This window comes from Bos mutus, chromosome 22 (assembly GCF_027580195.1).
Source record: "Bos mutus isolate GX-2022 chromosome 22, NWIPB_WYAK_1.1, whole genome shotgun sequence".
Classification (NCBI taxonomy): Eukaryota; Metazoa; Chordata; class Mammalia; order Artiodactyla; family Bovidae; genus Bos; species Bos mutus.
In genome coordinates, this window is record NC_091638.1 from 72,146,007 (window position 1) to 72,173,757 (window position 27,751).

The 27,751-nt window shown below is 45.3% G+C and overlaps 1 protein-coding gene and 1 pseudogene across 1 annotated transcript; one reads left to right on the top strand and one right to left on the bottom strand.

Annotated features, from left to right (window-relative positions):
* Positions 1–4,155: 4,155 nt before the first annotated feature.
* Positions 4,156–12,292, bottom strand: LOC102282699 (pepsin F-like). The gene is made up of 8 exons (XM_070358992.1): positions 12,203–12,292; positions 10,514–10,631; positions 8,909–9,080; positions 8,393–8,410; positions 7,873–7,971; positions 5,998–6,142; positions 5,812–5,910; positions 4,156–4,308 (listed from the first exon to the last, which is right to left on the bottom strand). Exons 1-8 carry the CDS (start codon positions 12,290–12,292, stop codon positions 4,156–4,158), a joined length of 894 nt encoding a protein of 297 aa, XP_070215093.1.
* Positions 12,293–16,940: 4,648 nt separating this feature from the next.
* On the top strand, positions 16,941–17,853 carry LOC102282420 (serine/threonine-protein phosphatase 2A catalytic subunit alpha isoform pseudogene; annotated as a pseudogene).
* The last annotated feature ends 9,898 nt before the right edge of the window (positions 17,854–27,751 follow it).

Here is a 27,751-nt window from a genome sequence, read left to right on the forward strand (position 1 = left end):
TGTGACCAGTGCTGTCCATGGGGCTCACAGCTGAGCAGACTCCCCATCTCTGCTATCCTTGTTTTGAAATTCCTAATATGTTTGACCAAAAGGTCTCATATGTTCATTTTGCACTGGCTTCTGCAAATTCTGTCACTGGTCCTGGACTCCCGGTGAAATGTTAGTGATGAAGGAAACATTTTTGCCTTCTTCCCATATTAAATCCATCAGCAAATCCTGCTGCCTTTTCCTCCAACCCATTTTCTGGCACCTTCCATTGCTATCCTTCTTACTTCCACTCCTCTGGACCAAACTGCTGTCCTTGAACTCATGAGTATGGTTGTGTTCCAATAAAACTTTATTGACAAAAACCCAATAGTGGGGCCAGATATGATCCTTGAGACACAGTTCTCCTAGGCTAGACTGTTTCTCAGGAATATTCTGGATCTGGTGGTCTACAATTTTTCATGCAACTGAAAGCATCTTATAACTAATTTATAGAAAGGGCTTGTCCAGTTCAGACATGAGCTCAAGCAGAAAGCAGAAACAGGCTGAGAAATGGCTATGATTCCTCAGGTTATCCAGGATGGTTGTGGTCCCTTTGACAGTGAGTCTGTACTGTTAATCTCTTCCTTGAGGTGTGGCTGAAAAGTTAAACTAAAATAAAAGTGATGAGACTCTTGCAAACTTGGAGACAAACACTCCTAATAATGTGAAAAGTGTAAATGCTATGGGCCATGCCACACATCCGTGATCTTTTGTGGTCTTCCTTGACATGTCATATAAGTACATTGCTGTCCTCAGTTGGAAAGGAGATTGCTAAGAGGAAAAGAGTTCAAATGGCAAAATGAACACTTTAGGGGCAGCCCAGTGACATGTGAGTGACTTTAGGTAGTGGATGGATGGCAAAGATCAGGGGCACCTTCGATGCCAGTCTGTGTCAAAGATCTAGGCTGGAGCATTATTACAATTACAGTTTCAGTATTGGAAGAAATGTGATGCATGCATCAACAAGACACTTTATATCATCCAACAAACATATAAGGAGAGCCTGTGTGCTGGGGTCTGGGTAGGATGCTGGAAAGTCAAAGTTGAGTAAGACACAGGTGGTCCTTATCTTCAGGGAGCTAGCAGTCTAAGGCAGTTCTCACAAACTCATGGCCTAGGAGGCAAGAGAAACGGTAGAAGTGTGTCCTGGGCATCCAGCATCACAGGTGCTACCCCTGGGGCAGCCTCTCCTCAGCTCCAACTAGTGGTTGCCATGCTGGAAAGCAGGCTGATTGGCCCAGTTTAGAGAGAAGTCAGAAGTCTGAATATTTATGTACAATCTTCTGATTTTAATTAAAAAATTCCAAACAGCATAATGACAGCCAAATCTCCAACAACTGTGTGCTGGATTCAGGCTTAAGGCTGTGCAGGCTTTTAGTTCTTGGACAGAGGTGGGAGTAGGGATAGACAGGGAGGGGGTTCAATTGAAAAGGTGTACGGCAGGCTGTGTATTGTCATACTGTTTATTTAACATATGCAGAGTGCATCATGAGAAATGCTGGGCTGGATGAAGCACGAGCTGGAATCACGATTGCTGGGAGAAATATCAATAACCTCAGATATACAGATGATACCACCCTTATGGCAAAAAGTGAAGAGGAACTGAAGAGGCTCTTGATGAAAGTGAAAGAGGAGAGTGAAAAAGTTGGCTTAAAGCTCAACACTCAAAAAACTAAGATCATGGAATCTGGTCCCAGCACTTCATGGCAAATAGATGGAGAAACAGTAGAAAAGGTGAGAGATTTTATTTTGGGGGCTCCAAAATCACTGCAGATGGTGACTGAAGCCATGAAGTTAAAGGATGCTTGCTCCTTGGAAGAAAAACTATGACCAACCTAGACACGATATTAAAAAACAGAGACATTACTTTACTGACAAAGGGCCATCTAGTCAAAGCTATGGTTTTTCCAGTAGTCATGTATGGATGTGAGAGTTGGACCATAAAGAAAGCTGAGGGCCAAAGAATTGATGTTTTTCAACTGCGGTGTTGGAGAAGACTCTTGAGAGTTCCTTGGACTGCAAGGAGATCCAACCAGTCAATTCTAAAGGGAATCAGTCCTGAATATGCATTGGAAGGACTGATGTTGAAGCTGAAGCGCCAATCCTTTGGCCACCTGATGCGAAGAACTGACTCATTGGAGAAGACCCTGATGCTGGGAAAGATTGAAAGCAGGAGGAGAAGGGGAGACAGAGGATGAGATGGTTTTATGGCATCACCGACTCGATGGCCATGAGTTTGAGTAAGCTCAGGGAGTTGGTGATGGACAGGAGAGCCTGGTGTGCTGCAGTCCATGGGGTCAGAAAGAGTCGAACACGGCTGAGCGACTGAACTGAACTGAGGAAAGCTCCAGGATGCACATGCCTGGTGAGGTTGCTGCACTGTCTTCCACGTGCTCTGCAAACCTGGAATCATGCTGTTTTGTATTCTGTTCTTTTCTCTCAGTGTCCTATTGGAAGGATTTCCCATAACATTAAATACAATTATCAGGTAGTTCGTTGTGTGATGGCCTATTTATGCTGTGGACTCTTTTATGCTGAATGAATTTTGGGAAGTCCTAGATATTCTCTTTTGTAGGAGATTCTGAGGACTTCATTCTTGCTTATTTATATTTGCTGGTGCTTCTGTTCATTGCTTTAAAATAAATGTTAGAATCAAAATTGTTGTGACAAAGGTCATATGTATGTTTAGGACAAAACATCTCCAAAAAGATTTAATAAATTATACTTGATGGTATGGGGAGGGAGGTGGGAGGGGGTTCAGGATTGGGAACACGTGTACACCCGTGGCCAATTCATGTTGAAGTATGGCAAAACCAATACAATATTGTAAAGTAAAAATAAATAAATAATTAAAAAAAAGAAGTGTTCAAGACTTATCTTTTTGCTATTTTCTCCTGCCTATTCTCTCACTGAAGTCTACAAATCCCAGTTGATTTCATGGCAGTACCCATGCTGAGACCATCTATGTCTCCCAACATGAATACAGCAGTGTGGTCTGGTGGGAGCATCTACTAGTTCACTCATTTGTTTACTTATTTATTTTTCTCTTATCTGGGTCTCCCCCTGCCTCTGACCCCTCATCCCCAGCCAGGCTCTCTATCTCAGATCTCTAGGTGGGACAAAGTCATGCTTTCACTTGCAAGTGTCAAACCATGGCAGCTCAAACCAAATGGTTTGCAGCTCTGCCTCTGAAGGAAGCTCAGACAGGCTGAACGCTCTGTGCATCCTGAGTTCTCCTTTGACATGAATGGCTTCCCCCCAGCAGCACTGGGGGCCAAAGGAAGGGGTGTGCTTTGCCCTGGAGGAGAGGGATGGCTCAGGGATCCACACGGCCCAAAACTTGGCAAATGGGACTGGAAAGGACACAGTTGGTGTGGGTGGCAGAGAGCTGGTGATTGGGGTGGAAGGAAAACAGGAATCACCTCAACTTGAAGGGCCTCACAGAGATCCCCCTAGGGCAGAAATTCACTGCCAATGTTCCTCTGAGATGCGGAGGATGGATAGAAGCTATTTTTATTACCCCTTACAATCCCTCTGAAAGCAGGCTTCCCCGATGTCTCAAGAGTTAAAGAATTCACCTGAAATGCAGGAGATATGGATTTGATTCCTGGGTTGGGAAGATCCCCTGGAGAAGGAAATGGCCCCTCCAGTATTCTTGCCTGGAGAATCCCATGGACAGAGGAGCCTAGGGGGGCTACAGCTCATGGGGTCATATAGAGTCAGATGTGACTGAGCATGCAGGCACAACAGCCCTGTCCCTCTGGATGGGGAATGGTGGAGTTGGTGGTGCAGTCATAAACACTTCCATGGTCTAGAACATCTTCCTGTCACTGGATCCCCAGTGTCCTTCCAATAAGCCCCCCTTTCCTTGAAACCAGTTGGACTTGGTCTCCTCTCACTTGTGGTTCAGACTTGGTTCCTGCTCCTTCCTAATCATTATACCCTCCCGGACCCAAACAGAGATACCCATCTGTTTTAGCACCATTAAGAGTGAAGCTGTTTATTCTTTACCGAGAATAGGGCCTTGCAGATCATCAGACACAGTTCCTCAGCATCCCTGGGTGGGATGGCCCTACCTGGGTATGTGTGTTTGGAGTGGGCCTGAGTGATTCCTATAGCAGTGCAGATTTATGCTGCGGGAGCCAGGCCAATCCTGTTTTTACTCCGATCGAAAACTGAGAAATATGCTCTCAGGAAGACGTCACCCAGGATCCAGGTCTCCAAGGGGACCATGTTCTCTGTGCCCCCTTGAAAACTGCTAAAGCCGAGGCTCTTTGAAATCTGGGGGAGACAGAAATACATACCGGTCAGCCTAAGCCCTTACCTGCCATCCCCCTCAATATCCAGAGCAGACAGCTTTTCCATTTTTTCCCTCCTGTGGGAAGAATCAAGTGGCTCTCACAGTAGTTGCAGAAGTGGGGGTACAGGAACAAGAAGGGCCAATATACGTGGTTGTCATGAGGAAGGGAGGAGGAGAGGATTGGGAGTTTGGCATTATCAGATTCAAACAAATATAGAAAGGATGGTTAAGCAACAAAGCCCTACTGTATAGCACAGGGACTGTATTCAGTATCCTGTGATACACTGTAATGGAAAAGAACATGAAAAGGAATATGTATATGTTTGTACATACATGAAACTGAGTGCCTTTGATGTTCTGCAGAAATTAACACAACGTTGTAAAGCAGCTATACTTCAAAATACTTTTTAAAAAAAGAACAAGAATGTCCCATAATTCCCCTCACACTCTTCTGTTTCTTTCCTTCCAACTCCTGCTTGCTCTATGCTCTGTAGAAAATGCCTATTCTTCTCATCCTTCCCCACAACCCGTTCTTTTTCTAAAAGATTTTGATTTTGTATCACAGTGTAGCCAGTTAACAGTATTGTGACACTTTCAGGTGGACAGCAAAGGGACTCAGCCATACATCTACATGAATCCATTCTCCCCCAGGCTCCCCTCCCATCCAGGCTATTACATAACATCAAGCACAGTTCCATGTTCAACACAGTAGGTAATTGTTGGTTATCCACTTTAAATAGCAGTGCCCACAATCTGCCCTTTATATTGTACTTAGGCTGACTGGGAAGCCTCCTTGGACCCATACTCATCCTCTTTGGCCACTCCAGACTGGGTTGAGTGATTTCCCCTGGTGCAACCCTGGTCTGTAGCCCTCATCATCCCTAATCTGCCTCCAGATCCCTTTTGCACCAACCATTCCATGCAATGGATTGCATGGAATTCGGTGTAGATATCCCTCAACCCAAGCAGGCTTCTTCACTCCTCCATGAGGCTGGGGATTTAGAATTACTGAAATTCCCTCTCTTCCTCAATGCCTTTTTTGAGCCCATCAGCCTCTTTTGAGAAGGGAAGGGAGACTGTCAATCACTAGGGTGGGCCAGCACACAGGGACCATCCCCAGTCACTCCCCATTGTCCCCTGTCTATTTCAAGGGTTGCTTGAAACTTTCTGTGTTCATCCATCTGAGGGCTTCAGTTGAACTGAAGCTCTTTGAGGTCTGAGGACCTTAGAGTTCCCCTCCCCCTTTGCCTCGACACTGCTGGAACGGGCTTGTGTCTCTCTATTTATTTCAGGATGATGGATCTACCAGACTGCCCTTTACTCTCAAGTGGTTGAATTTGTGGGAGGCACTGGCCCAGCCACAGAGCTCAGCAGCGTCTTCAATGGTGTGGCTTGACCTGCAGGGGGCGCCCTCCTCCCAGCAGCAGCCCAAGGTTTCCAGCAATTGCCAGATTTGGGAACCAGCCCCAGGGATGAACCCTCACCTTCTGGATGTAGTATTTAGGGGGCACTGGGAAGTCAGTGCAATGGATGGTGAAGATAACAGGAGGCAGGTTCGTGGCATCATTACATGACATCATTTGCTATAAGAAAAAGAGGGAGAGTGGTTGGCCCAGGTGATCCTTGGTGTTTGGGGAGCCCAAGAAGGACCCTGTGGCATGACCCTTCACCTCGCTATCCCTGATGGGACTGGGGTTGATGTGCCCCTGAATGCTGCTGACCAGATCAGTTGGGCCAATCAGCAATGAGCTCCCAGTATCCACAATGGCCTGACAACCGTGGTAACAAGCAATAATCTTTCCATTCATGGAGACACTGAGAGACAGAAGGACAAAGCAGGCACCAGGGTCACTCCGAAATCTCTTCAACAACTGCCCCCTGCCTGACTGTCTCCTGAAGAGACATTCAGTTCTTGCCCTGACTCTGTTTACCTTTATTCTGGTCACATCACCTTTTGGACTTCCTTTCTTGAATAAACTGGCTGTTTCATGTCTCAGGACCTGTGCTGGTGCCCTTTCTAGAAGACCCTCATCCCCTTTCTATAGTTAATTTCTCCTTATCTTCCAGGTCCCAGCCTAACTGTCACTTTTTCAGGAAAGTCTTCACCCCAGACTAGATCGAGCACCTGTCTTGCTCACTCTCTGTAGGTCTTTCCTCATGTCTGCTGCTGCTGCTAAGTCGCTTCAGTCATGTCCGACTCTGTGTGACCCCATAGACGGCAGCCCACCAGGCTCCACCGTCTCTGGGATTCTCCAGGCAAGAACACCGGAGTGGGTTGCCATTTCCTTCTCCAATGCATGAAAGTGAAAAGTGAAAGTGAAGTCTCTCAGTCGTATCCAACTCTTAGCGAGCCTACCAGGGTCCTCCGTCCATGGGAGTTTCCAGGCAAGAGTACTGGAGTCGGGTGCCAGGGCCTTTTCCTCATGTCTAGTATGTACCAAAGTGGTAATTCACTATTGGACTACCGTGTGAGTCATTTCATCTACGTCTCCATCACTAGAGGTGAAGGCGAGTTGTATCCTTAGAGCCTTCCTCAAGTGCCCAGCACACAATGGATGCATGAGGTATGTTTGTTGAATGAAGAACATCCAGAGACCTGTATCTGGTGTCTCACCAATGATGGGTCGGCCCATACAGTGAAGATGGAGGTTCCTTGGGGCAGTAGGTGTTCTGAGTGGTGGTGGGGGAGACACAGGCTGCCCTGGGAGTGCTTGTCTCCCAGCACCACCCCCTCACCCGGCTCAGACACTGAGGCCCCTGCCAGGGGAGTGTGAGCAGACCCAGGGTCCTCCAAAGGACAGGAAAGCTTTGGCCTGAGGGTATCACGCAGAATCTCATCTATTATTGCCCCTTGTTCTCAGGCCACTCCTGGATCCCAGCTTCCTGACTCAGTCACAGCTGCTGCCCTACTGTGTGCTCAGTTTGGGTGGTTGGTAGCATTGTTTAGGTGGGTTGTCTCTTTTTTATGTATTGTTTTAGGTCTCAAGACTGCAGCCAACCTCTCTCCACTGCTGGATGGCTTCTCCCTGAGTAGATCAGTTTTCCCAGACTTTCAGGACTTTCTCAGTTTTTCAACTGGCAATTCTGTGTACTGAGAACACTCTAGGTCCTGGGTGGCCCTGGTCAGTAGGTCATCTTAACACAACCCTGTCCAGACTTGTGAAATTCCCCCTGATCCTCTTTTCACCACACTGTAGGGTCTTCTAACCATGCTCCCCACCTCACAGCACAGGAATGCAGCCCTCCCCCAGCTGCACAGACCTCTCTGGATCCTTTCAGGACCCTGGTCAGAGGCTTGGACAGGAGGCCTGAGGCAATTATGAACCCATGGGTGATGTGTGTGTCTATATTTGTGTGTCTGTGTTTGTGCATATCTGTGTGCTGTGCGTGTCTGTATCTGTGCCTATGAGTGTGTTTATATGTGTCTCATATGTGTTTTTATGTATGTTTGTGGGTGGAGCCAGTGTCTGTGTGTGACTGTGTGTGTCTGTCTGTGTGCATGTGTGGAAATGTCATTGGGGTGACCCTTAGAGGGAGAGGCTCACCGATTCATCATTATCTGCCAGTAGCGTGGTTGAATCACTGGTATCCACTTGAGATCTCTGTGGAAGTAGGAATTGTCGACTCCACCAAACATCACCATGCTGGTGATATCCAGCTGGCCAAATAGAGAAGGATGAGGGGCTTGTTGGAAGAGAGTAACACCAGGCACTGTCTGCAGGCTGTGCTTCTTCACCCATCAGAGGCGCTACTACAGTAGTTTTTATTTTACATATGCAGAAATTGAGGCTTAGATGGACTGAGTACCTGACCAAGGTTGGTCCCCATATACTGAGTGCCAAAGAAGTTCAAAGTTGGGCAGCCTGACCTGGTTCAGCCACCCAATCTTATGCGGAAGGCCAGGTCCTCTCCAGCCACCCGAGTGCTTAGAGATACCCTCAGAGGTCTCCATGCTGGTGTGGTCTGGCTTTCTCTTTGTTTAATCTATAATTATTCTGGAAAGCCAAGGCCCGAGGGAGCTAAGGGCATGGTTTCAATTTAACTTCACTTGCCTGTGACCAGTGCTGTCCATGGGGCTTACAGCTGAGCAGACCTCCAACTCTAATATCCCTGTCTTAAAATTCCTAATATGTTTTGAATAAGGTGTTCCACATTTTCATTTTGGACTGGCTCTTGCAAACTCTGTAGCTGGTCCTGGGCTCCTGGTGAGATGTTACTGAGGAAGGAAACATTCTCTCCATCCCACTCCTTCCTTCCATATCAAATTTATCAACAAATCCTGTTGCCTTTTCCTCCAATATCCAATATCCTGACACCTTCTATTGCTCTCTCTCTTATCTGTACCCACGCCCCACCCCCCATCCTGGGCAAAATTACTGTCCTTGAGCCCAACAGCACGGTTGTGTTTCAGTGAAACTTTATTGACAAAACCCAGTGGTGAGGCCAGATGTGATCCTGGGGCCATAGTTCTCCTAGGCTAGACTATCTCTCAGAAATATTCTGGATCTGGTGGTCTATAATTTTTCATGCAACTGTAAGCACAGCTAATTTAGAGAGAAGACTTGTCCAGCTCAGACTTACCTGCTCAAGTAGAAGGCAAAGACAGGCTGAGAAATGACTCTTCGGTTATTCAGGTTGTCGAAGACAGGGCTGGTCCCATCGGTGGGAAAGCTGGGGTAGGCCAAGCCCAGGATGCCATCATAAGGCCCATATTCCATGGCCTCCCTGGACAGATTCGTGCTCAGGCCAAATGCTTGCCACGGGACAAAAAGTTCCCCGATCCGTGGGAAGAGAGAGTTCCCACATAAAGGTCTGGGAAGTGGGATTGGGCTGGAGTGCAGATCATTAGCATGTCAGAGAAAAACAAGCCTGGCTGCACCCTGGCTGGACGTAAGATGGTTAGACAAAGCTGGCACAGGAATTCAGGTCCATTTGTGTGATGCTGTATATTTTAACAACATCTGCTTCTCCTGAAAACACCATCTGAGTGAGTCAAATTGACCTCAGCCTTCTGTACAGGTGGGGCAACCAAAACTTGGAACAGGACCAAATGGTTCCTGCCTGAGCATGCAATGAATAGAGAGCAGGCTAGTCTTCTCTTTGGCATCACTATGATGTGATACCAGAAATGGACTGAATTCCTTGCAATGCATCGTGGATTCTGTATCTCTCCAGGAAGACGAAATCCTATTATACAATGTCACTGGCAGGGTTCTTATGAAAATTTGGCATGGGAAAGAGGCTTTTGCTGATGTGTATACCTGTGTGTGAGTGTATGTATGAGAGGAAGAGAGACAGAGAGACACAGGTAGAGTATACTAGGCACTTATGGGGAGGCAAGCCATAGTTTTTATTAGTCTCAAAGGTCCCCTGGAGTGAGATCCCATTTATCAGGCCCCTTCCACATCTGTGAGCCCTGCTTTACTTGCCTGGATACCTGAAGCCCTGTGCTGTCCAGGGGACCCAGATCAGTTTTATGCTCTCTCCCAAACCCACACCTACTTGAGTCCTGAAGGACAGCCAAGCTCCTTGAAAAATGTGTGACCTGGGCAAGGCCCTGACTCGCTGCACCTCATGTCCCTTATCCTTATCATGGAGCTAATAATAATACCTCCTTCCTGGGGTTGTTTCAGAATCAAACAAGTTATTACCATAACTGTACCCTGTAGAGTCTGAGAATATAAAAGTGGGTGCTTTATTGTCCCCTCCTTCTGCTCCAGCAAAATGAGCTCTGGGCTGCTCATGGGTAAAGGAGCTACAAATCCACATGTCAAGCCACTCTCTGGGTTAGTTGTTCTGGGAGTTTGTGTGTCAGCAGGGGAGCTGCCTCCTCAGGGACAAGGCCCTGCTGGGCAGGTGGCCACTAGGGGATTTAGGGATGGACAGTCTCTGCCAGCTAGTCCTGTATCTGTTTTGCAGGTAGCAGTTGCTCCCAGGGCCAGCCCTTACTGAGCCCCTGGTTCCCACATTACCCAAACAATGTCAGAGCCAAGATATCCACTCATTCTCCCAGAGCCAAAGCTGAGGTTGATTGTCCTCCTCATGTCCTGGAAGGTGCTGGATTGACTAGGGTTGAATTTGCTATTCGTAGCTGCCAACACAAGAGATGCGTATCTGTCAGGTTCCAAGGATAGAAAAGGGGGTGGGAAGGGGAGGACAAGATGGGTCGGGGGAGCAGGTACTCACAGCAGCTGGAACTTGGGCAGTAGACAGAGAGCACCCACAAGTCAGATGAGTTGGTGTCAAAGATGACCTGGAACTGTTGAGGGGGTGTTCCAGTGGTGATGTTGCTGATGTAGGCCATCTACAGGGGTCGGGGAGGGGAGGTTAGTGCAGGCCAGTCTTCTTGATCACCCCTGATTCCCAGAGTACTGCTTCCCTCTGGGCAACCCAGGTCTCCAGAAATCATTTTCCAACCGTTCCTCCTCACAGCCTCTGCTCAGACTAGTCACTTCATTTGAGAAGCTCTCCAATTTCTTCTTCAAGCCCCAGACTGTGGGCCTCCTAAGTCACCCCAGGCCACTCCCTCTAAACTTCTGTCAGCAATGCGCAGGTTGCCCTTTCACTTGACACGTATTCAATCTTTGCCTCTCTCTCAGCCTGGCCTGTGCATTCTCAAAGAAGAGATAAGACTCTTAAAAAAAAAACAATAACAGAAACAATAACTATAGTCTTGGACTTTTATGGCCTCACATGTCTTTGGGACTCAGTAACTATTTTCTGGTATCATTCCTGGATTTGCAGAGGGTGACCTTTCTCTGCCTGAGGATTCACACTAGTTTGCAGTTGGCTATCTTTTGATTAGTCATGGTTCACTCTTCATCTTAACTCAGTAGCTCACTTCGTTCAGAAAGAACAATCTCCCTCAATCTAATGTCTTTGGCACAGAAATGGATGTTTACCTGCCACCTGGTCATTGCTGGGTCCAGTCACCACAGACCAAGAGTTGAGGATGAGAATGCCTTTTCCTCTTGGAATGGGGTCCTGTTCCCCACTGTTTCTGCCTCCTGCAGGAGCCCCAGCCCCAACATCCCACCTGGCACCTCCAGATGAGCCCCAGTGCTAGGCCAGAGCACCAGGGGGCGCTGTGGAGCACCATCCTCCCAACACTCATGTTCAAGATGTTCCTCAGGGGATGAGATGAGAAACTCTGGTAAAGACCAGAATTGTCGGACAGACTGTAAGCTTTTGCCTGCAGGAAATTTTTTGTCAGGATTTTTACCCTGAAGATTTCTTGCAGGGCCTGCTTCTTCTTTATAGGGATTCTTTTATTGAGCACGGGGAAAAGGAAACAAAGAAGGGTTAGCAATCAGCTGTCTGTATTATAGTATGACTGTCATACCTGGCATTGTAATGGCACTGTGTATTTTCCAAGCATTCTTATGAGTGTCATCTTTTATCAGGGTGCCATGCAAAGACATGTCAAAAACCTAGGTCTGCATACAGGTTCTGTTGTGTAATCTTGGGTAAACCAGATGACCATTTGGCGCCTACGCAGATGAAGACATAAATACATACACCCAAAATAGGAGAGAGAGCAGAGACAAGCCCCCGAGGCAAATTCAGGAGAAATGGGTTTCCACAGCACCACACCTAGAGTTGCACAGGCTGTGCAGTGAACAATTGCAGGGAGTGCTGTTCTTGCATGGGTCCTAATGTGACTGGCACCCCCAGAGCTGTGCAACCCTGCAGGCCTACCTCAAGATGCTTTTGCCCCTCAGTGCCCATGACAAGGTTCTCATCAATAGGTAAGAGTTGATCTTTGGACTGCTAGAGAATTGCTTTCTCTTCTAACCCTGATGGGTATAAGGATAAGAGGACAACAAGAGAAATCCCAGAAAGAGAGATGATGCCACTAACTGTCCCCATACTTACTTGACTATGCACTCCATGAGGGCCACCAGCCCAAGCAGCACAAGCCACTTCATGCTTCATGAAGTGAAGGACCTTCACAAGGTCCTTCATGCTCCAAGGACCCAGGGAAGATTAAGTTCTGAGCTTGCAGTGGTGAACACAAGCTCCTAATTATATATGCTCTGATTTGCCCCTTTAGGCCACCAATGGCTCTGATAAGGTCATGTGTGCGTGCTCAGTCATTTCGACTCTTTGCAACCCCATGGACTCTTCAGGCTCCTGTGTCCACAGAATTTTCCAGCCAAGAATGCTGGAGTGGGTTGCCATTTCATCCTCCAGGGGATATTCCCGACCAGGGATCAAACTTGGATCTCCTACATTGCAGGCAGATTATTTACCACTTCACCACAGGAATTTCCATAAAATGTTTACCTCTGTAAGTCTCTGCACATAGGATTTGGAAAATTCTCAGATTACAGAAATTTCTACTGTAATCTCTTCCTTGAGGCTTGGCTGAAAAATTAAGCTAAACTAATAATGGGGAGACTCTTGCCAACTTGGAGACAAAACGCTGCTAAGAATGTGATAAACAGAAATGCTGGGTGCCATGCTATACATTCGCGATCTCATGTGGTTGTCCTAGAAATGACATGAGATGTGCATGGCTGTGCTCAGTTGGGGAGGAGATTGCTAAGAGGAAAAGAGATCAAACAGAAAAGTGAAGACTTTAGGAGCAGCCCAGTGACATATGAGTGGCTTTGGGTAGTGGGACATTGGCACAGATCAGGGGCACCTTTGCTGCCAGTCTGTATCAAAGATCTCGGCTGGAGCAGTATTGCAATCACATGGTTTTAGTATCGGAAGAAAGGTGATACAGGCATCCACAAGATACTTCATATCACCCACCAAACATATAAGGAGAGCCCTGTGTGCTGGAGTCTGGGTAGGATGCTGGAAAGTCAAAGTCCAGTAACACACAGGTGGTCCGTATCTTCAGAGGCTAGCAGTCTAGGTCAGTTCTCACAGATTTGTGGCCCAGGAGGCAAGAGAAATGAATGGAAGGGCTGGGTAGATATTCTGGACACTGGGCAGCACAGGTCCTACCACTGGGGGAAGCCTTGCCTCTGCTCCAACCAGGGACTGCCACAGAGGAAAGCAGGCTGGTTGGCCGAGTTTCCAAGAGAAGTCAGAGGTCTGTAAATCTATGTGTAATCTCCTGATTTTTGAATGTTAGCAACTAAACTTTTTTTTGTCCAGAAAATATAGTGTGAACCGATTCTCCAACAAATGTGCATACATTGTTCATTTGAAGGGATTCAAAGGCTGGAGGGATTCGGCCTTCAGACTGTGCAGATTTTTATTTCTCGCCTAGAGGTATGAGTACAGAGGGGACAGAGGGGGGATCCAATTCAAGTTGGTTGACTGAGTAAGAGACTGAATACATATTAACTATGTCAATTTTCCTTCCATTTGTGAAGAAAGATCAGCAGTGTCATATAAACCAGTGAATTTAATAATATCCATTTGCTAAGGACAAATGGATAGAATTCTGATTTAATTCCCTAATAAAATTCATGCCTTGAAACATTTTAACTGCTAAACCAAACATAGAAAGAGATAATTTTGAAGTGTTTTATCAATCATAGAGGACCAAAAAAAAAAACAAAACACCAAACAAATCATGCAGAGCTCCTGCTCAGCCTGAGATGAACAGGGCTGCCTGTTAAACTGCTATTTCAGCCAAAGTAAAGACAATGGTGCCTCATGGCTCCTCCCAGGACTCCCAGAGCCTGGGTGTTCCTGCGTGAGGTCTAGCGAGGTCTGACTCTGACCCTTGGGTAGAACATCGAGAGGCTCCCCGGTTACCAGGTGTGTATAGATAGGGTGCTATGTCTTAACCCATATTTTTGTACATTGTTTACATTCATTATTGGTTGTTCAATCTCCACAGAGTGGATTTGACAGCATCTAACAAATGCCACACACATATGCCCTTCACTCAACAATTCTACTTCTAGGGATCTGTTCCAAAGATACACTAGCAAAAGTAGAAATCACCATGTGCACAAGCTGTTCACTACAACAACTGTTTTTACTTATTTATTTATTTTAGTTGGAGGCTAATTACTTTACAATATTGTAGTGGTTTTTGCCATACATTGATATGAATCAGCCATGGGTTTACAGGTGTTCCTCATCCTGAACCATTTGTAAATGCAAAAGATTACAAACATACCTGAAGTGACCACTTGTGGGGGACTGTGGAATAAGGCCCAGGGCGTCCCAACACCTGGGGAGGATGCGGGTGGAGGGAGGAGTGGGATGGGTGATTTCTTCAGGGTACCTTGTTCAGTTTTTTTAAAAAAGCAGACTGAAAAAGTGCTTATAATTTGTTACTTTTACACACACGTATGTCTATTTTCAATAATAAAGAGGGCAAGAATAAGTCAAAAAGTACTAAAAATATAATTTATGGATGAGGGGCAGAGAAGGAAGTGATTTTTATTATTTTATAGTTTGAATTTGCAACAATATATATGTTACAGGATCAAAAAATAGATAAACACATCTGTAGAAGCTGAGAACAAACTAAGATTAACGAGCCTAATTGTATCAAGTTGATGACATAACTGCCCAGAACAAAACATTACCTAAGTAAGTGGCTTTAAAATGCAGAATTTTGACTTTGTAGGCACCCCACTCCAGTACTCTTGCCTGGAAAATCCCATGGACAGGGGAGCCTGGTAGGCTGCAGTCCATGGGGTCGCTAAGAGTTGGACACGACTGAGCGACTTCACTATCACTTTTCACTTTCATGCATTGGAGAAGGAAATGGCAACCCACTCCAGTGTTCTTGCCTGGAGAATCCAGGGACCGGGGAGCCTGGTGGGTCGCACAGAGTCGGACACGACTGAAGCGACTTAGCAGCAGCAGCATTCAGAGTGGAATGTTTTCTAAGGACAAAGAGAAACAAAAACATGCCCCCACACCCAAAATAAAACCAAAAACAAAAAAGCAAAGAAATTTGAGACTGTATCCAACACCTTATTGTTGGTGATATTGCTTCTGCTATTGTGAAAGTATCACATGTGTGTTATAGGTTAAAGCAAGTAAGTAATTAAAGCTAATATTATTCTAAAGTAAGACAATCAGTGTATAGAGGAAAGAGGTTCAAGTATAAAACAAAAAAGCTTAAGTAAAACCTTGCAGTCTTAAAACTTGAAAGCTTAAGTTTGTAACATTTTAATTATTTTCTTTTTTAAGAATCGTGTACTTCATCACTCTGATGGTTAAAAAACCTGCTAGCGATGGCAGCTTGCTTATAGTGGTTATCCTGAGGTCTAACTTGTGACCTCTAAATACCATTTTCCACCAGAGGATCTATGGATTCTTGAGGAGATGGCTGATTTCAGGACTGGGTCAAAAATTGTACAAGATAAGCCTGGAAATCTTGAAGGGCCAGAAAGTTGAGCCTTCAAAGACCAGTGAGGGCTGGACAAAAAGTTTAGTAATCCATATAAAGAGGCTAAAACTGGGACAATTTTAGCATCAGATCAAATCAGCTGAAATAAATTAAATATATAAAAAGCCAGGAGATCCAAATGCTAATAGATAACATCTAATTTGTCACAGTGACACATTGGTAGGGCACCAACTCACCAACATGGGCACTGAGAAAGGGAAGTAATCATCAACATTTATGCTATTTTTGTTTATATGAAGCATATTTCATGTAACTACAAACAGTTAAAAGAATGATCTTTAATTGAAGAATTTTAGGAATTAAATTCAGAAGGAGTGGTAGAAACATAAATCCTCTGTTTTGCAACATCCTGATGAATCAATGGATCTACGCAAAGGTCATCAATGGATGCTAAAACCATAAGATGAAAGGCTGAAGTGTTTTACAATGAATGCATGAGGTTGGCACCATCAGGACCTGCTGCATCTCAGCATCTGTCATAGGAGTGGGGGAAATTATGAACCTCTTGAAGTGGTGGCATAAGAAATATATGGAAATATGTATAAAATATTCCAATGAAACTTGTTGAACTCAAGTCTAGATCTAACTCCCAGTTTTCAGGGAATTACATAGATAAAGGGACAGAGAAGCAATCCTCTAAACTAGCGGTTCCCAGCTTTTTCGACACTAGAGACTGGTTTTCTGGAAGACAATTTTTCTACAGGTGGTGGTGGAGGGGAGTGGTTTCTGGATGATTCAAGGGTATTGCATTTGTTGTGTACTTTATTTCTATTATTACATTGTGATACATAATGAAATAATTATACAACTCATCTTAATGAAGAGTCAGTGGGAGCCCTGAGCTTGTTTTCCTGGAACAAGAGTGTCCCATCTGGGGGACGGGAGAGTGATGGGGAGCAGCTGTAAATACAGATGAAGTCTCACTCCTGCCATGCAGCCGGGGTCTCAATAGGTCAAAGACCCTACTGGCCCTTGGTAGTGGTGTTGCAGTCCCCTGCTTTAAACCCAATACTTGTAAAATTCTATAAGACAACTCCACCTCCTCCCACCTTTTAAACAAATAAGTGGCATAGAAAGGAAGGGGGAGATTACAGAGAGCAGAGTGTCAGGCCTAGAGTGAGTGGAGGGGGGCAGCGGCCAGTGGCTGAGCACAGAGGGATGAGCCAGAGGGCCAGCGCTAGTGCCGAGCAACCACCAGTACAGGCACAAGTTCATCAGGAACCAGCTACCAGCGGGAGGAGCAAGGAGCGGTAGCCGGTTCAGGCAGCTGACATCATGGACGAGAAGGTATTCACCAAGGAGCTGGACAAGTGGATGGAGCAGCTGTCCGCATCCCAGGTCAAGAGCCTCTGCAAGAAGGCTAAAGAAATGCTGACAAAAAAAATCCAATGTACAAGAAGTTTGATGTCCAGTAACCATCTGTGGAGATGTGAATGGGCAATTTCATGATCTCATGGAACTGTTTAGAATTGGTGGTAAATCTCCTGATACAAATTACTTGTTTATGGGCGATTATGCTGACAGAGGGTATTATTCAGTGGAAACAGTTACTCTGCTTGTAGCTCTTGTGATTCCTTATCAGTGAACACATCACCATTCTTCAAGGAAATCATGAGAGAAGGAGACAGATTACATAAGTATGTGGTTTCTGTGATGAATATTTCAGGAAATATGCAAACGCATGTCTGGAAATATTTTATAGATCTTTTTGACCATCTTCCTCTCACTGCCTCAGTGGCTGGGCAGATATTCTGTCTACATGGTGGCCTCTCACCATCCATAGATACACTGGATCACATCAGAGCTCTTGATCACTTACGAGAAGTTCCCCGCGAGGGTCCAACGTATCACTTGCTGTGGTCAGATCCAGAGGGACCATGGAGATTGGGGTATATCTCCTCAAGGAGCTGACTACACCTTTGGGCAGGATGTTTCTGAGACATTTAATCATGCCAATGGCCTCCTGTTGGTGTGTAGAGCTCATTGGTTGGTGATGGAGGGATATAACTGGTGTTTTGCCTGAAATGCAGTAACGATTTTCAGTGCTCCAAAATATTGTTATCGTTGTGGTAACCAAGCTGCAATCTTGGAACTTGATGATACTCTAAAATACTCTTTCTTGCAGATTGACCCAGCCGCTCACAGAGGCAAGCCACATGTTGCTCATTGCCCTGTAATGAAATTTTAAACTTGTGCAGCCATGAGCCATATATCGATCTAATGGATATAGGAAGAGTGATAGTAACTCCACAAGTGTCAGAGGATAGTTCACATTCAAGAAAACTTGTTTTCACAGGGACCAAAAAGATGTGCCATATAAAAATACAAAACCTCTTGTCTTCAACAGCCGTGACCACTTTAGGGTGAACCAGTTCATCGCGTGCTGAAGCGACATTGTTGGTCCAGAAACTCGTTTCTGGTGCAGTGCTATTTGTAGTTACTTTGCTTTCTCTGAGAGACTGCAGATAAAAAGATAAAAAAACATTAACACTTCATGAACACAGTTTAACTTCCCTTTAGCTATAGCTTTACTCGGCATGACTGTAGAAAAGAATAGTAGCAAACAATCACTGGAGCCTAATGAACATTTTAAAAAATAAGTAACAAGGCCTCCCCTCTACTTGTGACTTTTGAAACTGTTCTGCTTATTTTCAGGGATAGCATTTAACTTAATATTGTAAAGTAATTAGCCTCCGATTAAATAAGTTTAAGTTAAAAAAAAAATTGTATGATTTGTCTGCCCTTGGCTTATTTTCTCTTTTCAAATCTCAGCCTCATGTTGTTCTTTGTTACTGTCAGAACCTGTTGATTTGCAGTGTTTTCCATGATCATCTTGTAGACCAAGAACTGAAAAAGTAAAATTTGAATTGTATCAATGGGCAAGACTGGTGCTGTTTATTTTATTTTTTAAAAATTTATTTATTTTAATTGGAGGCTAATTACTTTACGATATTGTATTGGATTTGCCATACATCAACATGAATCCACCACAGGTATACACGTGTTCCCCATCCTGAACCCCCCTCCCACGTCCTTCCCCGTACCATCCCTCTGGGTCATCCCAGTGTTCTAGTCCCAAACATCCTGTATCATGCATCGAACCTGGACTGGTGATTCGTTTCTTATATGATATTATACATGTTTCAATGCCATTCTCCCAAATCATCCCACCCTTTCCCTCTCCCACAGAGTCCAAAAGACTGTTCTATATATCTGTGTCTCTTTTGCTGTCTTACATACAGGGTTATCGTTACCATCTTTATAAATTCCATATATATGCGTTAGTATATTGTATTGGTGTTTTTCTTTCTGGCTTACTTCACTCCATATAACAGGCTCCAGTTTCATCCACCTCATTAGAACTGATTCAAATGTATTCTTTTTAATGGCTGAGTAATACTCCATTGTGTATATGTACCACAGCTTTCTTATCCATTCATCTGCTGATGGACATCTAGGTTGCTTCCATGTCCTGGCTATTATAAACAGTGCTGCAATGAACACTGGGGTACATGTGTCTCTTGCGAGACAGCAAAAGAGACACAGATGTATAGAACAGTCTTTTGGACTCTGTTGGAGAGGGAGAGGGTGGGATGATTTGGGAGAATGGCATTGATACATGTATAATATCATGTATGAAACGAATTGCCAGTCCAGGTTCGATGCATGATACTGGATGCTTGGGGCTGGTGCACTGAGATGACCCAGAGTGATGGTACGGGGAGGGAGGAGGGAGGGTGGTTCAGGATGGGGAACACGTGTATACCTGTGGCGGATTCATGTTGATGGATGGCAAAACCAATACAATATTGTAAAGTAATTAACCTCCAATTAAAATAAATAAATTTATATTAAAAAAAAAGACCTGTGTAGTTGGTATGGACTGCATTGTGTCCACCCCCAAATTCAGATGTTGAATGCATAACTCCTGATGTGATGGTATTGGGAGTCAGGGCCTCTGGGAGGTAATTTGGTTGAAATTTTGGTTGGGGGCTTCTCTGGTGGTTCAGATGGTAAAGAATCTTCCTGCAATGCAGGAGACCCAGGTTCAATTCCTGGGTCAGGAAGATCCCCTGGAGAAGGAAATGGCAATCTACTCCAGTATTCTTGCCTGGAGAAGTCCGTGGACAGAGCGGCCTGGTGGGCTACAGTCGATGGGGTTGCAAAGAGTTGGACATGACTGAGTGACTAATACACACTTGGTTGAGATGGGGTCTTAATGGTGGGGCCCTCTGATTTGATTAGTGCCTTTATTAGAAGAGCCACCTGAGAGCTTCCTCAATCTCTTCTCTGTCTTTCATTCTCCCTCCCTCTGCCTCCCTCTTTACCTCCTGCCCCGTCCACCACCATTGGGAGGACACAGTAATATGAGAACTGTCTGTGAGCCAAGAAGAAAGGTCCTAAGAATGCAGTTGGCCAGCACCTTAATCTTGGACATGTAGCCTCCTGGCTATGACAGACTAACAGAAGAGTGTTGTAGTTCTTGATGCTGTGTGAAGAAATATAGGGTTCTTGTTACTATTATTTTTTATTTTGTGATGTTTGAAATCTTTTTGTAATCAGCAGTTTACAGATTGCTCATTCTCCTGTCATATGATCACCGCCCACCCCTTCCTGCCTCCCCTACTGCTAAGCTGCTTGGTCATCTGTCAGGGAATGTTTAACAGGAGGATTCCTATGTGCTGTTTCTCATAAATCCTCTGTTCCTTATCAGTTTCTGTTGCCAGAAACCAGTGGAATGGCACGCTGCTCCCAGGACTGAGGTCATAGTATGAGACAGGCTTGAATCTCCTTCAGTAAACATTCTCCTTATGACAAAACTGCTTAGTCTCGATCTTCTTTCTTGAGATATGGATTATCTCCTGGCCTTGTGAGCATTATTAATCTCTTGTTCCCTTGGTAAGGGTTACTGTACATTTGGTTTTCTGATCTTTACCATTATCGAAAGAAATTTCTTGTACAACAGCCTATATATACTCACAGAAAGATCATTAAAGCACCTTTCCTCCATCAGAGCTTGGGTCCCGTGTCTTTTTCTCTCTTTCTCTCCCTCCCTCTGGCTCTCTCTTTCACTTTCTCATCGTCGACTCCAGACCACCAGGTTCCAGTCCATTAAAGGACCCAATAGTCATCCAGTTGGGACTTTGATGAGCCAGGTCAGGGCCTGGAGGTAGAGGAATGAGGATACTTTTAGAAAGAATGAACTGGGCATCCTCTCCCCAGTTTCCTTAGTGCCATCTGCAGGTGAGGGCAGGGCCTGGGTAGGGAGGGAGCGAAGGCGTGGAGCTGCAGGGATATTTGGAAGGGAAGAGGAATTTCCAACCCACTAACCAAGACGAGGGCAGCTTGCTCAGGACCCAGGAGGGAAGGAAGAGGCACTGGGAAAAGAAAGGTGCCAACCAGAGGCCAGACCCACCTGAGTCTTCTGGTTAACCTTGCTGGAGGTCACATCCTTCCTGCTGGAATTCCTGCTCTGGACATGGAAGGGATAGAGCTGACTTCACTGCTAATGAGTCATGGAGAGAGGGACAGCCTCCCCCAGGGGCCCTTTGATTCCACTCTAACTGTGGGCATCATCCCAGACTGGACAGTAAAATGGCAGGTCATCCAAAGATTTAAAATAATCCCTAATTTATCTAAGTGTCCTGGCATGTATTGTACCCAGAGTTCCTTTATGAGAGGTGATTCATCACCCTATCTCGGGTTTCTGCTGAGGAATCGAAACCTTCCCAGTTGGTAACTTCTGTCTTATGACTACCTGATCTCATCCCACAGAACCCAGGTGGCAAAAACTTTACTGGGCAAGGCCCTAAGATCCTCCATCTCACAGCAGCTGTGTGCCAACTGGTCTGTCACTCCCTGTTCTGAGTCCATCATCACCAGACACGGCCAGGGGGTCACGGCCCCCTCATGACCAGATGTGGCCTCCAAGTCCTTGGCAACATGTACTTCTCAGACACTTGTCCACTAATTGGTATTGAGCTTCGGTCTGGAACAAGTGTTCTGGAGCAAGTCCAATCTCCCTCATCCAAGTGATCAGGAAACTGAAACCTGGAGTGTATGACTCACCCAAAGGCTGCAGGTAAGTTAGTGAAGCATGGGGACCCAGGGCCTCTGGTTCTCAGGCTTGGAGAGCTCTGAGAAGGGAAAGAGCAGAGAAAGCTCAACTGTATCCACTGCTGGACAGCTCTCAGAGGTCTGCAGGTGCCAAAGCAGAAGTCTTTTCCCCTTGCCCCTCAAATCCAGCACAGCTTTTATCAGCAGACCTACTATCTTATAGCAGCAGGAAAGCAACAAGGAGCTGGGTCTGCTGGGTTCCAGGTACAGTATGGGCAGCCCCAGCTGGAGTGGCCCCAGGAGGCACATCCAGGTGTTGCTGGACTCAAGGTCAGTTCATCAGCCCCATATCTCCTCCTCCTGGTTCACACAACACAGACCCTTGGGAGACTGGGTAACATGGACCTTCTTTCACAGTGAGGGGCATTTTTCCTGCTCAGCTCTCTGGCAACTTAAGATGCAGTGTCTTACTCTTTTTCAGGAAACCCCTGGCTGAGGGGGGTTGGTAGGGCTAAGACAAGTCTGGATGCAAAGGATGCATTCCCTTCTGGATGCTCAAAAAAGAGCTTGTAGCTTTGAAGTCCTTGAGAGGAGATGCAACTAGTCATGTTCTTTGAGGACTTTGCTTTATGGATCTTGTTGGGGGAAAAGGACGGACAAACAGGGCAAGGCTGGGCATTCCTGTGTCCAAAGTACTTGTGAACGGACTTCCAGCCACCAGACTACAGGGTCAGGTGCTGATACTGGTCTCAGGCCACCTTTGGAGAAGGAGTAGAGGAAAGAGATTTTGTCCAGAGAGCAGAGCGGTCAGGGGGCCACGGGATCACACAGGGCAAGATGAGACAAGAGCGATTGCTTGTTTCTTTGCTCTATCTGTTCCCTGGAGTTTCTACCCCTGAGGACAAGCATACAGAGATGGTCAGTTACTGGTGGTGCCCCTGCACCTGATGCCCCTGGTAATAACTATCTTGCCTACATGGCCCCAAGACCCAGAGCCAACTTAGCCCTGTGTCTGCTCCAGGGTTTCTCTTCTGGGGAGGATGAGATGGCTCATTGTTGGTATCTCACTAGTGAAGTATGTGATGAGGTCAGAGTGGGTGAGGTGTGGCTGAGTTCCAAGTGTGGAAGGAAGATTGGAGGTGGAAAAGTAGCCATTTATTAACCTTGGTTACCTTGGGCCTTCTGTAATGTTCTTCTCCCAACTCTTTTTTTTTTAATTTTATTTTTAAACTTTACAATATTGTATTAGTTTTGCCAAATATCGAAATGAATCTGCCACAGGTATACCTGTGTTCCCCATCCTGAACCCTCCTCCCTCCTCCCTCCCCATACCCTCCCTCTGGGTCGTCCCAGTGCACCAGCCCCAAGCATCCAGTATTGTGCATCGAACCTGGACTGGCGACTCGTTTCATACATGATATTATACATGTTTCAGTGCCATTCTCCCAAATCTCCCCACCCTCTCCCTCTCCCACAGAGTCCATAAGACTGATCTATACATCAGTGTCTCTTTTGCTGTCTCGTACACAGGGTTATTGTTACCATCTTTCTAAATTCCATATATATGCGTTAGTATACTGTATTGGTGTTTTTCTTTCTGGCTTACTTCACTCTGTATAATAGGCTCCAGTTTCATTCACCTCATTAGAACTGATTCAAATGTATTCTTTTTAATGGCTGAGTAATACTCCATTGTGTATATGTACCACATCTTTCTTATCCATTCATCTGCTGATGGACATCTAGGTTGCTTCCATGTCCTGGCTATTATAAACAGTGCTGCGATGAACATTGGGGTACATGTGTCTCTTTCCCTTCTGGTTTCCTCAGTGTGTATGCCCAGCAGTGGGATTGCTGGATCATAAGGCAGTTCTATTTCCAGTTTTTTAAGGAATCTCCACAGTGTTCTCCATAGTGGCTGGACTAGTTTGCATTCCCACCAACAGTGTAAGAGGGTTCCCTTTTCTCCACACCCTCTCCAGCATTTATTGCTTGTAGACTTTTGGATTGCAGCTATTCTGACTGGCGTGAAATGGTACCTCAGAGTGGTTTTGATTTGAATTTCTCTGATAATGAGTGATGTTGAGCATCTTTTCATGTGTTTGTTAGCCATCTGTATGTCTTCTTTGGAGAAATGTCTATTTAGTTCTTTGGCCCATTTTTTGATTGGGTCATTTATTTTTATGGAGTTGAGCTGTAGGAGTTGCTTGTATATTTTTGAGATTAGTTGTTTGTCAGTTGCTTCATTTGCTATTATTTTCTCCCATTCTGAAGGCTGCCTTTTCACCTTGCTAATAGTTTCCTTTGTTGTGCAGAAGCTTTTAAGTTTAATTAGGTCCCATTTGTTTATTTTTGCTTTTATTTCCAATATTCTGGGAGGTGGGTCATAGAGGATCCTGCTGTGATGTATGTTGGAGAGTGTTTTGCCTATGTTCTCCTCTAGGAGTTTTATAGTTTCTGGTCTTATGTTGAGATCTTTAATCCATTTTGAGTTTATTTTTGTGTATGGTGTTAGAAAGTGTTCTAGTTTCATTCTTTTACAAGTGGTTGACCAGATTTCCCAGCACCACTTGTTAAAGAGATTGTCTTTAATCCATTGTATATCCTTGCCTCCTTTGTCAAAGATAAGGTGTCCATATGTGCGTGGATTTATCTCTGGGCTTTCTATTTTGTTCCATTGATCTATATTTCTGTCTTTGTGCCAGTACCATACTGTCTTGATAACTGTGGCTTTGTAATAGAGCCTGAAGTCAGGTAGGTTGATTCCTCCAGTTCCATTCTTCTTTCTCAGGATCGCTTTGGCTATTCGAGGTTTTTTGTATTTCCATACAAATTGTGAAATTATTTGTTCTAGCTCTGTGAAGAATACCGTTGGTAGCTTGATAGGGATTGCATTGAATTTCTCCCAACTCTTTACATGGCTGGTTCCTTCTCAATATTCAACATCATCTCAAATGTCTTTCTCCTCAGGGAAACCTTCCCTTGCCACTCCAATGTCCTAAGCACAGGGCCTGATTCATTCAGGGAGACCTTAGACACTGATTGCATTTCCCTACATGCTTTTCAGGAGCACCTTGAGAGTTTGAGATTGTCCCCAATTTGCAGATGAGGAAACTGAAATGAGATGGCTGGATGGCATCACTGACTCAATGGACGTGAGTCTGAGTGAACTCTGGGAGTTGGTGACGGACAGGGAGGCCTGGTGTGCTGGGATTCATGGGGTCACAAAGAGTCGGACATGATTGAACAACTGAATGAAATGAAATGAAAGCATCTCCTCTCACACGCTAGTAAAGTAATGCTTAAAATTCTCCAAGCCAGGCTTTAGCAATACGCGAACTGTGAACTTCCAGATGTTCAAGCTGGTTCTAGAAAAGGCAGAGGAACCAGAGATCAAATTGCCAACATCCACTGGATCATCAAAAAAGCAAGACAGTTCCAGAAAAACATCTATTTCTGCTTTATTGACTATGCCAAAGCCTTTGACTGTGTGGATCACAATAAACTGTGGAAAATTCTGAAAGAGATGGGAATACCAGACCACCTGACCTGCCTCTTGAGAAACCTATATGCAGGTCAGGAGGCAACAGTTAGAATTGGACATGGAACAACAGACTGGTTCCAAATAGGAAAAGGAGTACGTCAAGGCTGTATATTGCCACCCTGCTTATTTAACTTATATGCAGGGTACGTCATGAGAAACGCTGGGCTGGAAGAAGCACAAGCTGGAATCAGGATTGCCGGGAGAAATATCAATAACCTCAGATATGCAGATGACACCACCCTTATGGCAGAAAATGAAGACGAGCTAAAAAGCCTCTTGATGAAAGTGAAAGTGGAGAGTGAAAAAGTTGGCTTAAAGCTCAACATTCAGAAAACGAAGATCATGGCATCTGGTCCCATCACTTCATGGGAAATAGATGGGGAAACAGTGGAAACAGTGTCAGACTTTATTTTTTAGGGCTCCAAAATCACTGCAGATGGTGACTGCAGCCATGAAATTAAAAGACGCTTACTCCTTGGAAGGAAAGTTATGACCAACCTAGACAGCATATTCAAAAGCAGAGACATTACTTTGTCAATAAAGGTCTGTCTAGTCAAGGCTGTGGTTTTTCCAGTGGTCATGTATGGATGTGAGAGTTGGACTGTGAAGAAGGCTGAGCGCCAAAGAATTGATGCTTTTGAACTGTGGTGTTGGAGAAGACTCTTGAGAGTCCTTTGGACTGCAAGGAGATCCAACCAGTCCATTCTGAAGGAGATCAGCCCTGGGATTTCTTTGGAAGGAATGATGCTGAAGCTGAAACTCCAGTACTTTGGCCACTTCATGCGAAGAGTTCACTCATTGGAAAAGACTCTGATGCTGGGAGGGATTGGGGACAGGAGGAAAAAGGGACGACAGAGGATGAGATGGCTGGATGGCATCACCGACTTGATGGACGTGGGTTTCAGTGAACTCCGGGAGTTGGTGATGGACAGGGAGGCCTGGTGTGCTGCGATTCATGGGGTTGCAAAGAGTTGGACACGACTGAGTGACTGGACTGAACTGAACTGAAGCATCACCCTGGAGGCCATAGGGCCTGTGAGTCATAGATCCAAGATTTGAATCCAGGTTTGTCTGACTGCTAATTCCAGCTGTTCCTAGTCCTGGGCTTGGGGAACCAGCCAGTGATGCAGAGAAAAGAGGGTAGGGGATAGAGGGGGAAACTGAGGAAGGATCTCATCTTTTAGGATATTCATTCTTTCAGTGAACACTTCTTCAAAGCGCTCAAAGCCTAACACAGAAAATGTTCCCTGCATAGATGGAGCCTGGAGTGCAGGAACACCATTCAGACTGTGCCCACAATACAGACACTGTGCCCAGGGGGAAGATGGCCTGAAGCCCAGTTCATAATCTTTTTCCATGAACCTGTTCCCTCCAGAGCTTGTATCCTTGGAGTGCCAGCTTTTCCTATGTGGACTAGCAAGGGCCTTGTAGTCCAGGAATCCAAATGTCGGAACAGAAATGTAAGCAGCCTGTAATGGAGACATGTTCCTGGAGTCCTCGGAAGCTGAAGCCTAAAGTTGCCTTTGATAGCATGTGATGAACGGTGCCACCAGATTCATGGTCTCCAAAGGAGAAGATTTAACTCCAGGACCAAAGACAGTCAGTCACTCAGAGCTTTATGTACATTTTTATTAAAAGTGGAAGTGACAGAAAAAGCTTCTGACAGAGACATCAGAAGGGAGCAGGAGAGTACCCACCTCACTAGTTTATTAAGCAAGGCCATGTATACTTTTCTCCTGGTGGTTCAGATGGTAAAGAATCCGCCTGCAATGCAGGAGACCTGGGTTTGATCTCTGGGTTGGGAAGATCCCCTGGAGAAAGAAATGGCAACCCACTCCAGTATTCTTGCCTGGAAAATCCCATGGATGGTGGAGCCTGGCAGGCTACAGTCCATGGTATGACAAAGAGTAGGACATGACTGAGCAGCTTCACTTACTCACTATATACTTCTCAACTGGTTACTGAGAATAGATAAAAAGAATACCTCAAGGTTGTAAGAGTTCCAGCAGACCCTTTCCCAAGGCATATATCCTGAGATAACTTTGGCACAAGATTAACTAAGGAGACAGGCTTCTGGGCTGGTCTCTGGGAGAGATATACTGTTGGCTGTGTAATCAGGGGTACAAGTCTTGAGAAATTGGTTTCCAGGCAAGATATGTTACAATTATGATCATTAACACAGAGCCTCAGAAAAGCATTTCCATGAGTAAGACTTTGTGCTCTGTGATCATTAGTTCCAGAGGTAAAGAAAGATCAGTTCTCAGGCAAGATACATTGTTGCACAATGTATATTTAAGGAAAGCGTGGGCTTGAATGTTCATCTCCTTCTTAAAGGGCCCTAAGCTTTAACTCTCTCACCTTGGGTGAAACATTGGAAGGCTTCCTGGTGGAGGTGGCTACTGAGCTGTGTCTCCATGGATAAAGGACATTGCTGAGTGAGTGTGGGCAGAGGGAATGCCTATTAAAGAGGGCAGCACTGACATCC

Excerpts from the sequence above, each read along its gene's own strand:
- LOC102282699 (XM_070358992.1), bottom strand. The coding sequence starts at position 12,292 with ATGAAGGACCTTGTGAAGGTCCTTCACTTCATGAAGCATGAAGTGGCT. Across the intron at positions 6,143-7,872 it reads TGGCAGATAATGATGAATCG|TGTCTCCATGAATGGAAAGA; the intron begins GTGAGCCTCTCC and ends TCTGTCTCTCAG. Across the intron at positions 4,309-5,811 it reads CTAAATACTACATCCAGAAG|ATTTCAAAGAGCCTCGGCTT; the intron begins GTGAGGGTTCAT and ends TGTCTCCCCCAG.